This window comes from Perognathus longimembris, chromosome 11 (genome assembly GCF_023159225.1).
Source record: "Perognathus longimembris pacificus isolate PPM17 chromosome 11, ASM2315922v1, whole genome shotgun sequence".
Taxonomy (NCBI): Eukaryota; Metazoa; Chordata; class Mammalia; order Rodentia; family Heteromyidae; genus Perognathus; species Perognathus longimembris.
Genome location: NC_063171.1, coordinates 19886599 through 19902480, shown reverse-complemented (window position 1 = coordinate 19902480; position 15882 = coordinate 19886599). Strand labels below are relative to the sequence as shown.

At 44.6% G+C, this 15882-nt stretch overlaps 1 protein-coding gene across 3 annotated transcripts in view; it reads left to right on the top strand.

Moving 5' to 3' along the window:
- The first annotated feature begins 2335 nt into the window (after positions 1 to 2335).
- Npl (N-acetylneuraminate pyruvate lyase) overlaps positions 2336 to 15882 on the top strand; it is a 38960-nt gene continuing 25413 nt past the window's right edge. Inside the window, exons 1-4 of one of the 3 annotated variants that reach the window (XM_048356887.1) lie at positions 2339 to 2440; positions 2813 to 2999; positions 7542 to 7625; positions 15369 to 15442. In XM_048356887.1, the coding sequence (XP_048212844.1) occupies positions 7558 to 7625; positions 15369 to 15442 (142 nt within the window). In that variant the 5' untranslated portion in view covers positions 2339 to 2440; positions 2813 to 2999; positions 7542 to 7557. Of the gene's footprint in view, positions 2441 to 2812; positions 3000 to 7538; positions 7626 to 15368; positions 15443 to 15882 lie in introns of those variants that run through there. The other 2 variants (XM_048356888.1, XM_048356889.1) reach the window with 2 other exon arrangements.

The window sequence follows — 15882 nt, the reverse complement described above, 5'->3', positions numbered from 1 at the left end:
TTATTGTTATAAAGGTAATGTACAGAGGAGTTACAGTTATATAAGTCAAGTAAAGAGTACATTTCTGGGCTGGGAACATGGCCTAGTGGCAAGGGTGCTTGCCTCGCATACATGAAGCTCTGAGTTCGATTCCCCAACACCACATATATAGAAAACGGCCAGAAGTGGCGCTGTGGCTGTGGCAGAGTGCTAGCTTTGAGCAAAAAGAAGCCAGGAACAGTGCTCAGGCCCTGAGTCCAAGCTCCAGGACTGGCAAAAAAAAAAAAAAAGGAGTACATTTCTTTTTGGACAACATCACCCTTCCCTCGCTCTCTACCAGTTTCAAAATTCTTGATTGTTCTCCAGAATATACCAAAAAAGCTTCTGTGCCAGTAACTAATCTTTTATTAAATTGGCTCATCTCTGTATTACTAGACAGCCAGCCAGTGCAATGCTTGAGCAGGAGAGTTAAGACCAGAGCAAAATTACAATCCCTTTGTACAACTACTGAATAGGAATTTAAACAAAGAGGCCAGAGGAAGCCAGGGTACAGATAAGGCTGGGAGAGGCTGGGGCTGAGTGTTTGCCAGAACTCAGCTGCTAGTCTGGAAGTCCAGAGTCCTGGTCACCTCCTCACCCAAAGTCAAGGTGTTACCCACAGATTTATAAGGATAATGTTTCCAGGAGATCTCCAGAAGGAAGAAGGCCCTGGTGTACTGAGGTTAGTTGGTTTATGGGGGAGGTGGAGTGATACTGGGGTTTGAACTCAGGCATGGGCACTATTCCTTAGCTGCTCGCACCCAAAGCTAGTGGTGCTCTACCACTTGAGCCTCTGTTTCACTTCCCACTTCTGTTAGTTTTTTGGGTGGAGAGGAGATTAATTTATGATAAGAGTCTCATGGACTTTCCTGCTGGTGCTGGCTTCCAACCTCCATCCTCACTGGTACTAACTTTCCCAGACTGTCCAAAATAGAATTTATGGACACATCAAGGTAGAAGGGGGAGGGACTGGGAATGTGACCTAATGGTAGAGTGCTTGCCTAGCATGAATGAAGCCCTGGGTTCAAATCATCAGCATCATATAAACAGAAAAGGCTAGAAGTAGCACTGTGGCTCAAGTGGCAGAGTGCTAGCCTTGAGCAAAAAGAAGCCAGGGACAGTGCTCTGGCCCTGATTTCCAAGCCCCAGGACTGGCAAAAAAGAAAAGAAAGAAAAGGGGAGTAGGGGGGAAGGGGGGGAGAAGCACAGGACTTGGGTGACGACTGTGTCACCAAGCACGCTGAGTGCTCTACCATCACAAGGGGTGATGGGAGAAAAGTAGATTGGAAGTTGGCTCAAATTCCCCTTGTGATAACTTTTCCCGTTTGTTTTTGTGGTTTTGCTGTGTTTTGTTTTATTGAACCCAGTGGCCAGCACTCTACCATTAGGCCTCATTCCCAGCCTCTCGCCTTTGTTTTGACACCCAGCACATTTAATTATTCGTGTGTGTGTGTGTGTGTGTGTGTGTGTGTGTGTGTTTGTCTGCTCTGGGACTTGAACTCAGGGCCTGAGCACTGTCCCTCATTGCTGGCTTTGAGCAGCAATCATCAGATCTCATCCTCCTGAGCTGCCAGAATGACCAGTGTGAGCCACCAGCGCCCGGCTCATTTCATTATTCTAGCTCTGACACAGCTGGGCCCAGAGGCTTTGACGTTAGCCACGGTCAATGTAGAGTCCTTGTTATCTGGGTATTATTCCTTTAAAGAAAGAATGGATGCCGTGATGTGTTCCTGTGCCACGGCAGTTTGTCTATCCCCCGGAAAAGTATTAAAAAACGTTTTGTGCCCGGAGGAGTCGTTTCCCAGAGTGTTTTTGTTCCCAGGTCGTCTTTCTTCAAGCCGGCCTCGTTCAGTTTTCAGAATGCATGAATAAGCAAACAGTGTCAGAGAAAGAGGGAGACCAATAGAGGGAGCAGCGTCCATATATATATAGAGAGAGAGAGATTTGGATTTTTTTTTTCATTTTTTCACTAACTAAAGTTTTAAGAGGGAGCTTGGGGCCTAAAGTAGAGACAACACTGCCTCCAGGTTTCCAGCCGAGCCCCTGGGGCTCAGTGATTGTCGGCGGCGTGGCAGGCTGCGTTCTCCGTGGCTGGGGAGCCAAGCCGCGCCCCGCGCAGGCGCTCCGCCCTCCCCTTCCCCCCCACCCCCCCCCCCCCCGCACCCCGCGGGACGCTGGAGCCGCTGGCCTAGGAGGCTCGGGGAACTACAGTCCCCGGCGCCCCGCGCGGTGGCACGTGGTCGGCCCCGAGGCCCAGGCGATAAAGATCCCGGGCCGGCGGCCGGGCGGGCGGACCCCGGTGCGACCGAGCGCGGTGCGGAGCGCAGCGTGCCGCGTCGCCACGGCAACGGAGCGAACCCCGGCGAGCGCCGGGCGGACCCACGGACGCGGACCGACCGATTGCCGCCTGGCATTCGGGCAAGTGGGCGGCCCGACGCGGGGGTGGACGAGACGGGGTGGGGGGGCAGCGCGGTGCCATCACCCGCCCTCCGCGCGCGCTTTAGGAGAAGTTGGTTGCATTTCTGCATTTGCGTTTTGGTTTTTTGTGTTGTGTTTCAGTGCCTCCGCTTCTGCGATATTTCTCAACTCATGCTGCACTTCGTTGTTGCTGTTCCTGAAACTTGGACTTTTCCTAAATTTAAACTTCATCCGCTTGAATTCTTTGCACGGTGCTTGTGGCCGCAGTTGTAGGGTTTCCAGCGTTCTGCCCCTGCCCTGTTCACTAATTGCCTTCTGCGTTCACGTTAAGCTTTCATGAACACTTGGCTCTCTTTCTTTTGTCTTTTTTGTGCAGGCACTGAGGCTTGGGGACTATGGGTGAGCATTTTCTGCTCAAAAGCTGGCACCCTACCACTTGACCACACCTCACTGAAGGCGTTTTGCTGCTTAATTGGAGATGAGAGGCTCTTGGACATCCTGCCTCCAACTAGCTTCAAACCAGGATCCTCAGCTCTCAGCCTCCTGAGTAGTTAGGATTACAGGTGTGCGCCACCTGCACTGGCTACCTCCCATTGCTCTTCATAATACAAACTGTGAAAGATTTCAAAACGGATTATATCCACAAGTTTCTGTTAAAACTGAGATTTTGAAAATGATCATTCTTTGACAAAATTGTGATGTTTTTATCCCCAATACTAAGAAACTTTATTTAGCCTATTGCTGTATGCAGTGCAAAAATTTTGAAGCTGTCCCTATCCTTTTCCTTGAAGTCAAGGATAGGAGCCAAAACTACCCTGCGTCAAACTCTGACATGAGGGTTGTTGGTTTTTTTTAATATAATTTTATTGATATTAAGTTGTTACCATTTCAGGAGTAAGGTGGTGAGTGCATTTCTTTTTGAACAATGTCACCCCTTCTGACTTTTAAAGTCAGTTTTAGTCAGGGTGTGGGTGGCCCACGCCTTTAATCTTAGCCCCATCTGGGCAGGAAAGTCTGTGAGACTCTTATCTCCAATTAACCAACACAAAACCGGAAGTGCCACTGGGGCTCAAAGTTGCTGAGCAGTATCCTTGAGCGGAAAAAGTTCAGGGACAATGCCCAAGCCCTAAGTTCAAGCCCTAGGACCAAGAACAACAACCAAAAGATCAGTTTTAGAAGCTGTGTAGCCTGAAAGGATTGAAGTGAGAGAGGGCATACAGGCAAGCTAGCCAGATGTTGAAAGGTAACAAGGATTGTTAGCACAGTTGGACTAGACTAGAACACTGAAGGCCTGAAGTTGTGCAGAGACAAATGAACGTTGGCAAAGACCAGATGAGAAATACTGATGTTCTGGAATAGTCCTCTGGCTGGCTGTGGAGCAGAAGAGATTAGAGTTATGATTCCCAGCCTCATCCTATTCTCCCACAGACCCCATGTCTTGAATTTTTTTTTAACTCCAACTGCATTTAACTAGTAATTCATTTCTCTCAACTAAAGATATATAGTACCACCCATCTAAGTTTCTGACCATCCTAAGCATGTCGTTGTTATGAAGTATGAAATAAATGCAGCTAAAAGCTCAAGAACATAGAAGGCTGTATTGTTGAAACAGACTAGTTGTGTTTGATTTAGGCAACGATGCTGACTAGAGCCCTGAGTTGTCTTATCACTTGACCCTTCTGCCATCCCCCCGGGCCAGGTGAACCTAGAGTTGGGAGCCCCAGTCCAGATAAGAAGGGACTAAGTCTAGTACAGGGCTGTAAGGAAGAAGGAAGAATTACTAAGAAAGAAGATAGCAGAATTGAAATAACTTACTTAGTCTGGACAGAGGATATGAGTGCTGAGGGTTGGGATGAAGGTGTCTGCAGAGCAGAGGTAGCTAGGAAGATGGTGCTGGTCAGGGACTAATACTTGTACTCATTGATAAGAACTTATGGAGAATAATAAACATAGACTCACTCTGTGCCTGGCCATGATTTTAATCATATTACCAGAATTCATTCATTTAATTATCTCAACACTCTGTGAAATATAATTGTCACTATTCTCATTTAAGAGTACCTGAAGCCTGGCACCAGTGGCCCATGCTTGTACTCCTAGCTATTCAGAAGACTGAATCTGAGGACTGAGATTTGAAGCCAACCCAGGAAGAAAAGTCTGTGAGACTCTGAGTAAAATACTGGACTGGAGGTACAGCTCAAGGGGTAGAGTGCCAGCTGTGAGTGCATGAGCCAGAGTGAAAGTCCTGAGTTCAAGCCCTAGTGCCAGCAAAATTAAAAAAGGACTGCGGCACAGAGAGGTTAACTATCAGGCCTAAGGTTACCCAGCTGGTTAAGTGAAAGAACCAGGGTGAAGATCCATGAAGTCTGACTCCATAGCTGGCCCTCTGGCTTCTCTACCTGTAACAGAAGATGAAACTGCTTAGAGGACAAGATGACAGAAAGAAAGGCTCACTTTGGGGGTCTTGAGTTAAAGTGCTATGGGTATGCCAGGCAAAGATACGCAGTAGGCATAGCATCAGTCTCATATGATGCTGAGACATTTTTGTGAGCTAGACAGGGATTCCCAGGCTCAGAGGATAAGTGGCCTGTCCTGTAGTAAAGGTGTCACATGAAGCCCAAAGATTAGCATCTCATCTTGGGATTTCTTGTCTTGTGTTTTTCCTGTGGGCCAGACGACTGTGTATTTTCTAAACTTCCAACATGTTTGTGGCCTCCTACTTAACTAGGAAATGTCAGAGAAACCCAGGTATCCTGTGGATCGTGGCAGGCTCCTCTTCATGGCCCTTCATGTTAGAGTACTGTTACATACCGGATTTAGGCTTCATTTCAGGAGCAGGTCTTTCTGGAAACCCATCTTGTTTTCTAGGAGCAGTATCTGGCTGGCTTGCCACAAAAGCTGTAAATGTTTCTCAAGGGGTCATCTGTGCTAGGACTTTTGGAAGAAATAGAAGATTAGGGATTCTGAATTCCGGGAAAAGTTTATTAGCAGACAAGACAAGAGCAGATAAAACAAAATAGCGCCAGATAAAACACTGGGCACTGGTAACACACACTGTAATCCTAGCTATTCAAGGGGCTGAGGTCTGAAGATCAAAGTTCAAAGGCAAGCCTGGCTAGTGGGTCTTTTTTTTTTTTCCAGTCCTAGGGACTGGACTCAGGGCCTGAGCACTGTCCTGGCTTCTTTTTGCTCAAGGTTAGCACTCTGCCACTTGAGCGACAGCGCCACTTCTGGCCATTTTCTATATATGTGGTGCTGGGGAATTGAACCCAGGGCTTCATGTATGGGAGGCAAGCACTCTTGCCACTAGGCCATATTCCCATCCCTGGCTGGTGGGTCTTTAAGACTCTTATCTCTAATTAGCCAGCAAAATGTCTGACTGGCTCTAATAGTAGAGTGCTAGCCTTGAGCAAAAAAGCTAAGGGATTGCAGGCAGCTCCCGAGTTCAAGCCCAAGGATTAGAGCACAAAAAGAAAAAAAAAAAAAAAAGTTGGCTTGTAATTAGGTATTACAGAGCCAGCTGTGTGCTGCATGCCTGTATCCCAGCACCTGGAGGATAAAGCAGGATCGTTTGAGACCAGCTTGGGCTACATAATATGGGTCAGATTTCTCTATAGTGAGCACTGGGCTTTTAAATATGGCTGTGGGGTCAGAAATATATGTGTCCTCTTACCAATCTCCTATATTCATCCTGTATTTCCTATAAACCCACTGTATTGGGTAATTGCCACAAAACTATCTGATGACCAATTATTTTTTTCTTGATTATTTGGCATTGGTTGTATGGCTTAAAATTGTTTGTGGCTTTTTGTGTCTCATGGCTCAGTAAATAAATAAATGTATACATACCAAAGACCAAGAATTTAACCAGGCAATCTGCCTTAACAATCCAGGCGATCAGGTGGGAAGCTTGGAGGCATGCACTCACTGCCTATGCTGGGGGCCTTCTACATTCACTGTGGACAGATGGAGAGAGGCTATGGCCACAGATGAGTGGGTGCAGGGTTGCCCGTGAATGTCATCATCCAGGCACAGTCTGGATGACCTCATTCAGTCAGCCACAGAGCCATCACTTGTGAACTGAAAACCGGATGTCAGGCTGGTCCCTGTGCTCCAGACAGGGAAAAACAATGCCAAATAATACTTTCCCCCATGTCCCTCTGCAGCCTGCTGTGGTGGGGAAGAAAGAGATAAATACATGGTATACATGGTTTGTCTAGAAAAACTGGGCAAAATTAGAATGGGACCTATGTTTGCTAGGTGAATCTGAGAATAGTTACATAAGGCACGCTGAAACCCTAAAATCTGAGAATAGTTACATAAGGCACGCTGAAACCCTAAGACTCTAAGTGAGGGGTTAGAAACATGGCTCAGTTGGTAGCATTCCTAGCCAATGAGCAAAAGCAGCAGGTACTGAGTTTGAGTTCTGATCTTGACTTCAGAAAAGAAAAAGAGTAAGGACTACTTTTAGGTGGGATTCTAGCTTAAAAGAATGAAGGTGGGGAGAAAGTATGCTCTTTTATGACCCCATTTTAATTTAAATTTTGGAAATTTCTCATTTCACTTATCTGAGTAAGATTACAGCTATTTCTTGGGTCTGTTATTTATTTTCAAGTCCTGGGGCTTGGACTCAGGGCCTGAGTACTGTCCCTGGCTTCTTTTTGCTCAAGGCTAGCACTCTGCCTCTTGAGCCATAACACCACTTCTGGCTTTTTCTGGTTATGTGGTACTGAGGAATCAAACCCAGCGCTTCATGCATGCTAGGCAAGCACTCTAACACTAAACCACATTCCCAGCCACAACTCTGCTATTATTGACCCCTATTATTTGAAGTTTGGGATGGCCTCCCTCATGTAGATAGCTAAAATAGGATGACTTCCAAGTAGTATATTCCCAGGCTAAAATTATTTTCCCTCTCCTAGTCAGAATCTGTTTTCCCAATAGAGTTAAGCTCTAAAATCTTGTATTCTTTCACTTGCACTATATGGGTATATACTTGTAAGTGCATTTTACAGTTCTAAACTAGAAGTAGACTTTGTCCTGGGGTTTGATCATTAATTGACATTCCTTAAAGATAGAGGGGAATGATTTTGTGTGTTTTCCAGACTTTCCAGCTGCTCAATGGCCTCTGCAAAGAAGAAACTGCAGGGTCTTGTCGCTGCCACCATCACACCAATGACTGAGAATGGGTAACTATCACTTGGAGCCATAAAGGGATCTGTTCTCATTCATCCAGAAAGGACAGAACTCTCTATAATTACAGTCCCTTGGGCTCCGGACCTGGTTGGGGTGGGGGGTACTCTTGCCAAATGGTAACTTCTGTATGTCTCATCTCTGTCTATACCATCTCTGAACACACACACACACACACACACACACACACACACACACAGAGTCAGAGAAGAGTGCTATACTGCCAGCCAGAAAAGGAAATGGAACAAAATGGCAGCTTGCCTTTTGTCTATAAACTCACCAAGCAAATTGTCCTAGATTTCTCCCCAGCCTGGTATTTCTCAAGTAGGCCCAGCAGAATTGGAATTTCATTTTCACATGACTTGATAGCAAGCAGCCCAGGCTGTTCAGGGGCCAGGGGCATAGCTCAGTGATAAAACTCATGCTTAGTATTGCATGAGGTACCCTGGGTTTGATCCCCAGTAAAACACACACACGTATGCACACACACATGCACATACCATAAAACAACTGAAAATAAGCAGGCTGTTGATAGACTTTATACCTCTAGAAAATGGGAGGCATCCTCAAGAGGAACACTTTCAGCCTATTGACAGCCTCATTTCAATAGTACTTAAATATTGGAAGGCAGAGAGAAGGAAGAGGAGAAAAAGCAGTGGTAAGAACAGGTGATTTTGAAGTAATCAGTTCCAAAGCAGGAATTTTGACTTCAGGGTGAATACTCCAGCAGTTCCTTTGCTTACAAGAAAGTTCCTTTGCTTACAAGATCCAAGAAGAGTCACCTACCATAAGTGACCATGCATTGCATGTAGCTCCTCAAGCACTGCCCATTATAAGGGGATCTAGCCACTGACTGGATCTAAATGTTTTGATTCATCAGAGGCATTCATCCACCAAAATAGTAGGGATGCTGGCTTATTTAACTTCTTTCTTCTCTAAAAAATAATATCTACATCATAGAATTACAGGCATTAAATGAGATAATCTATCTAATACATCCATGGGAACCTAGATAAAAAATTTTGGTTATTGGGGCTGGGAATGTGGCTTAGCGGTAGAGTGCTTGCCTAGCATGCATAAAGCCCTGGGTTTGATTCCTCAGTAACACGCAGAAAAGCCGGAAGTGGCACTGTGGCTCAAGTGGTAGAGTGCTAGCTTTGAGCAAAAGAAGCTCAGGGACAGGGTTGGGAATGTGGCCTAGTGGTAAAGTGCTCGCCTCATATACATGAAGCCCTGGGTTCGATTCCTCAGCACCACATATATAGAAAAAGCTGGAAGTGGTGCTGTGGCCCAAGTGGTATAGTGCTAGCCTTGAGCAAAAAGAAACCAGGGACAGTGCTCAGACCCTGAGTTCAAGTCCCAAGACTGGCCAAAAAAAATTTTTTTGTTATTATGCATAAGCGTAGGGCAAGAGGAAAATGAGCATCTGTGTATGTGCTACTGAGGAAGCAAACCCAGGGCTTCATACATGCTAGGCAAGCACTCTACCACTAAGCCACATTCCCAGCCCTAAGATACCTCTTTAAAAGCCATGTTTTTTTATATTCTGTTCCTGAATTTGTAAGCATTAACCATATCTCTTTAAAGTAGATGAGATTTCTTATGGCTTTCAGTATTCTCATTCAGAGGTGACCCAATCATAGTTCTTCCTTAATCAGCAGTGTCAAAGACTCGGGCTTCATCCTGACTATTTCTAACTTGCTGAGATGGCATTTCACTTACTCAGCAGGTTTGTAATAGTTTGAGGTTTTTTCTTGTTGGTGGTGGTGGTGGTGGTTACTTCACTTTTTCCACAAGTTCTAGAAAAGACTGAAGTCAGCTATTTCTCAGTGCAACAACTATTTGTTTGGCAGATAAAGCAGAAGACATGTGACTTCATGAGATAGGATTACTTCCTGTTACTGAAGTGAAAACACTCCATCTGGTCTGGGCTGCTTTAACCTTTGAATATACACCCCCTCTGTGCCTGGAAGTAGCTTCTTTTTTTTTTTTTTTTTTTTTTGGCCAGTCCTGGGGCTTGAACTCAGGGCCTGAGCACTGTCTCTAGCTTCTTTTTTTTATTTTTTTTATTTTTAATTTAATTTATTTATTAATTGAACACAAATTTTTTGACAAGGTGTTGTGCAAAAAGGGTACAGTTACATAGTAGGGCAGTGTGTACATTTCTTGTGATATCTTACGCCCTGTTTTTCTATCCCTTCTCTAGGTCAGGTAGACATATATACAATATACAATGTATCAAGAACATATACAGTAGCCACGTGGCCACGCCTGGCCTCTTTTTGCTCAAGGCCAGCACTCTGCCACTTGAGCCACAGCGCCACTTCTGGCCATTTTCTATATATGTGGTGTTGGGGAATTGAACCTAGGGCTTCATGTATGCGAGGCAAGCACTCTTGCCACTAGGCCATATTCCCAGCTGGAAGTAGCTTCTTAAAGCAGTCATACTTGCTTGTCCAGGACCCACAGAGTATCAGCATGTTCTTCCACTGTAGTGTACTATTTTCCTGGAAACTCAGGTCTCTGCTTTTTTGTGTTTTGTTTTGTTTTTGTTTTGCCAGTCCTGGAGCTTGACCTCAGAGCCTGGGCACTGTCTCTGGCTTCTTTTTGCTCAAGGCTAGCACTCTACCACTTGAGCCATAGTGCCACATCTGGCTTTTTCTATATAAATGGTGCTGAGGAATCGAACCCAGGGCTTCATGTATGTGAGGCAAGCACTCTAACACTAGGCCATATTCCCAGCCCAGGTCTCTGCTTTTTTTATTTGTTTTCATTTTTCAAATCCTCTTACCCTTATGCCTCCGTTTCACTAGTTTTTCTTTTTTTAATCAAATCTTTCCTGGAAACCTCAGTTCCCTGAGGCATGAAATCAAACTAAGGATATGGTCTTTCTTTTTCTTTTTTTTCTTCCTTCCTTTCTTTCTTCCTTCTTCCCTGTTTGTCTGTCTGTCTTTTCTTCCTTCTTCCCTCTCTTTTTCTCCCTCCCCCTTTCCTTCCTTGACAATATCTTGCTACATAGTCCAGGCTGGCTTCAAACTGGAGATCCTCCTTCCTCAGCTTCCCAAGTACTAGGATTACCACAACACCTGGCTAGAATACATTCTTTATTGTTGTTGTTGTTGGTGGTGGTGGTGGTGGTGGTCATAGGGCTTGATATCTGGCCTAGGCACTGTCCCTGAGCTTTTCAGCTCAAGCCTCTACCATTTTGAGCCACACCACAGCATCGCTTTCCATTTTCTAGTGCTTAATTGGAGATAAAAGTAAAAGTCTCATGGATTTTCCTGCTTGGGTTGGCTTTGAACTACAGTCCTCAGATTTCAGCCTCCTTAATAGCTAGGATTACAGGCATGAGCCACTGGTTTCCGGTTTGTAAGGGCTTTTTTCTTTGCCAGTCCTGGGGTTTGAACTGAGGGCCTGAGTACTGTCCCTGGCTTCTTTTTGCTCAAGGCTAGCACTCTTATCACTTAAGCCACAGCGCCACTTCTGGCTTTTTCTATATATGTAGTACTGAAGAATGGAACCCAGGGCTTCATGTATGTGAGGCAAGTACTCTACCACTAGGCCACATTCCCAGCTATAAGGGCTTACTTAAGAAAGTAATAGTATATTTCAGTATGTAGCACCTAGTAGGCATGAAAGCCACCTTAGTTCCTTGTTTCTCCCACCATCTGGTCGATTAAACATTGTTATACGTACAAAGTAGGTTTAAAACACATGATAACAAATGGACATTAACCTGCTTGTCCACAAGGGAATCTGCGCACTTCCAAACGACAAAAAAGTTGAAGATGAGCCTGGTGCTGGTATGAGCCACCAGCGCCCAGCTTCATCTTTTTTTTTTTTGGGGGGGGGGGGTCCTTGGGCTTGAATTCAGGGCCTAGGTGCTGTCTCTGAGCTCTTTTGCTTAAAACTAGCACTCTACCACTTTGAGCCACAGCATCAATTCTGGTTTTCTAGTGGTTTATTATAGATACTAGTCTCACAAACTTAACTGCCCAAGTTGGCTTTGAACTATAATCCTCAGATTTCAGCCTCCTGAGTAGCTAGGATTACAGATATGAGCCACTCATCAAATTATTTTTTAACCACAATCTGAAGCCTATAGCACCTGGATATGAAACTGCACAGAGATTCCACAGATCTTCTGTCAGGGCATGAGAAAAATACCCTTTTACTCAAGTGATGTTTCTGAGAGAAATCCCCATCACTCACTGCTTCTGTCATTTGTTCCTCTCCTGGTACATGGCACACAGAGAAAGTCCTTTTTATTTGCAAAGACAAAAGCAATATAATTGGAATGCTGAGACCAACATGTCAGAAAACACATCTCTCAGTCACCAAAATTAGGTAGAAGTTATGCATGCTCATGACAAAAATAACTTTGCGGGCTGGGGATATAGCCTAGTGGCAAGAGTGCCTGCCTCAGATACACGAGGCCCTAGGTTCGATTCCCCAGCACCACATATACAGAAAATGGCCAGAAGTGGCACTGTGACTCAAGTAGCAGAGTGCTAGCCTTGAGCAAAAACAAGCCAGGGACAGTGCTCAGGCCCTGAGTCCAAGGCCCAGGACTGGCCAAAAAAAATAATAATAATAATAACTTTGCTACTTTTGAACTTTTGGAGCAGTCAAGTGTACAAGAAGAAACTGTCTCAGCCTAGAGGAGGTTGAAGATGGTTGGTTCTGAGAGCCTTGTCACTGGTCACACTTAAAAAGACAATAAGCAGGGCTGGGGATATGGCCTAGTGGCAACAGCGCTTGCCTCGTATACATGAAGCCCTCGGTTCGATTCCCCAGCACCACATATACAGAAAATGGCCAGAAGTGGCGCTGTGACTCAAGTGGCAGAGTGCTAGCCTTGAGCAAAAAGAAGCCAGGGACAGTGCTCAGGCCCTGAGTCCAAGGCCCAGGACTGGCCAAAAAAAAAAAAAAAAAAAAAAAAAAGACAATAAACAATGGATTCTGATTCTCAAATGCCAAATGCTTTCTGAGTGGAAAGAGGCTTGTTGGTATAGATTTCCATAGGGAGGGAATGACATGTGAGGGAGAAAATACAACTTATTTTTCCTTGCATTTCTTGCTGTGTATTTGCCCAGAGGGAAAAGTGCCTTTTTGTTGTTGAGACTGCATTTTGTTATGTTGTCCAATCTAGTCTCAAGTACACCGTAGAATCTGTCTCCTGAGTATCTAGGACCACAGATAAGTGCCACAGCATATAGTGAAAACTGATCTCTGGAAAGAGCTAAGAACAGTGAGTCTTTTTTCTCTTTTTTTGTGTAGGCAAAGGAGATGATTGCATGGTTGGAATGGGTAAAGACACGCACTCTCTCTCATACACACACACACACACACACACTTTTTTAAATTATATTGCTTGGGCAAGTGTGCTACCTTTTAGGATCTGTTTTCTCACCTGAAAAAAAATAGAGATAGAATTCTCTCTGAGTTGCTCAGATTAAGATGGAAGTTGTAGGTAAAAATGCCTGTAATCCTAGCTACTCTGGAGGCTGAAATCTGCAGATCACAGTTCATAGCCAGCCTGGGCAGGAAAGTCCATGAGACTCTGATCTCCAATTAACTACCAAAAAACACCAGAAACTGAGCTGTAGCTCAAGTAGTAGAGTGCTATCCTTGAGCAAAAATGTTCAGGGACAGTGCCTAGTGCCTAGTACCCCCCACCCCCAAAAAAGTGAGAGAAGAGGAAGGGCAAAGGTTTTGTCCTAATTACTCTTCCAGACCCAGCTCCTTGACGACTTCTTTCTACTTCAATACTTGGGACTTATCAGCCCCTTTTCTGAACCCCCATGTACTTAATTCATAGACTGCTATCTCCCCTTCTCAGTTAACACACAATGAAACTTCATAACATCATGTGAAGTGTGCTGTCAGCTGATGGGAAGGCAGAGATCAAGGAGTGGTCACATGACCACTCCTTTGCCTCCTGACCTTTACTGAGTTCCCTTGCTCAGCCAAGTACAGACAGGCAGTGTGATGAGTGTGTATGAGCACAGTAAGGGATTCTGCTCTACTGGCAGGCTTACATCTGCACTAATGTGTACCTTTTCCTGAATGGCAGGCTCAGCTCCCTAGCTAGCCTTCCCCTGAGCACACTGGCAGTGATTGCCCCTGTTCTTTTGTTGTTGTTTTTGCTTTCTTTCTTGCTCTTTAATCTCAGAGTCAGCTGTCTCTTACTCTCTTCTTCTTCTCTTTGATAAATACCCTTCGATACCTGTTTCATCAGAGCTTTTCATCTTATTTTTATTTTTGTAGAAATGCAGTAAGATGAAAAGAACATTAATAAGGCTAAGAAGATATTAGGATTCTCTGATTCAACTAACAAAAGTACAAATGGCTGCCTGGGTACTTTGTGTCCTAGGCAACGTAACCATCATGGCTGCTGCCCAGTTGTCTTTTGAATTCTCACTCTCTTTCACTAATCCTTCCCTGCAGCATTTTGACTCAAGACAGGCACTTATACATCTTGTAAATTGGTTTATAGATTTTTGAACTCAACATGACTTTAAAGGACAGTGCTCTTAACATCTACCTCAGGCATTAGATCCTGGCAAGGTCAGTGGGGTTCACACCATGTCCTTTAGGCAGCGAGCATTGGATCTTACCAAAATGTAGATTGTGCCTGGTATGGCCTGGGATTATGCATGTCTGACAAACTTGCCAGATGTCCATGCTGCTCTTTTCAAAATGTTTGCCTCTCACTCTGAGAGGCAGAGTGACAGCAAAGCTCCTTTCCAACTCTTAATCCTCTTCAGTTTAAAACTAGCAAATACAGATGGGTTTAAGTCTTCATTTGTTGTCACAAATGTTAAGTGCTAAAAGTATTATAGTCTTAGGATTGAATTGCCCTATCTTGTAAGCTGAATTTTTCACTTAGTTCAAAACTGTTAAATTCTTGCTGGGCACTAGTGGCTCATGCTTGTCATCCTAGCTACTTAGCAGGCTGAGACCAGAGGATCGCAATTCAAACCCAACCTGGGCAGGGAAGTCCATGACACTCTTATCTCCAAGTAACCACCAGAAAATGGGAAGTAGAGCTGTAGTTCAAAGTGGTAGAGAGCTAACCTTGAGCAGAAGAGCTCAAGGACAGCATCCAGGCCCTGAGTTCAAGACCCATGACTGGCCAGAAAAAGAAAATGTTAAGTCTCATGTCACCATCCTCACCCGCCCCTCTCTCTTTCCTAAAGAAAAAATGAAGGATGGGTAGCACACTGCTTTTTAAAACATTATTTTGATGAAGTTGAAATGTAAAACTTCTGTCAAATAGCATTCTGTTCGTGTAAATGAGCCACATGTGGCTGAGTAGGTATGTTACCAAAATCCAAGAAACAAAAACACAAAACAGAAGCATTTATTCAGATCACCCTAGATCACAGAGTGGATTCTAAATAACTATTAGTAAGTATGTAGCTAGACACCAATGGCTCACATCTGTAACCTTAGCTATTCAGGAGGCTGAGATCTGAGGCTTGTGGTTCAAAGACAGCTTGGGCAGGAAAGTCTGGGGGACTCTTATTCTCTAGGTAGTCACCAAAAAGCTGGAAGTAGAGCAGTGGCTCCAGTGATAGAGCACTAGCCTTGAACAGAAAAATCTCAGGACAGCACCCCGGCCCTGAGTTCAAAACCTAGCATTCCTTCCCATCCCCCATAGAGTACACAGCATATAGACTTGGGAATTGGTTGAATTAATGCCCATTCTCTCCCATGTTTTTCATGCCTTTCAGAGAAATCAACTTTTCTGTAATTGGCCAGTATGTGGACTACCTTGTAAAAGAGCAGGGAGTGAAGAATGTTTTTGGTAAGTCATCTTACCAAATCTTACAGATTTCTCTGTCTCTAAGCACCATCTTTGAAAGGTAGGTCTTACCTGCTTTCTGACCAGGAGGTCACAGAGTATTGTATTATAGGTCTCAGTGGAGCCATGGTAGGCTAAGTAAAAGCTGTGTGTTTATGTATCTCCCAGTATTAGATTGATAGTGTCCCTCCAAGAAATGATCTCATTTGGTGGTGTGCTGGTGTTTTTATCACTGTTTCATCATTGATGAAAAAAATCTATGCCTCATATATACTCTTTTTGCTAGGCCATTTAACCAAGAGGTGTTGAATAACAACAAAGCCCTCTTAAGGAACAACTGTCCTCTTAGCTCGCTTGAGAATGAGTCTTAGGCTGGGAATATGGCCTAGTGGCAAGAGTGCTTGCCTTGTATACATGAAGCCCTGGGTTCGATTCCTCAGCAC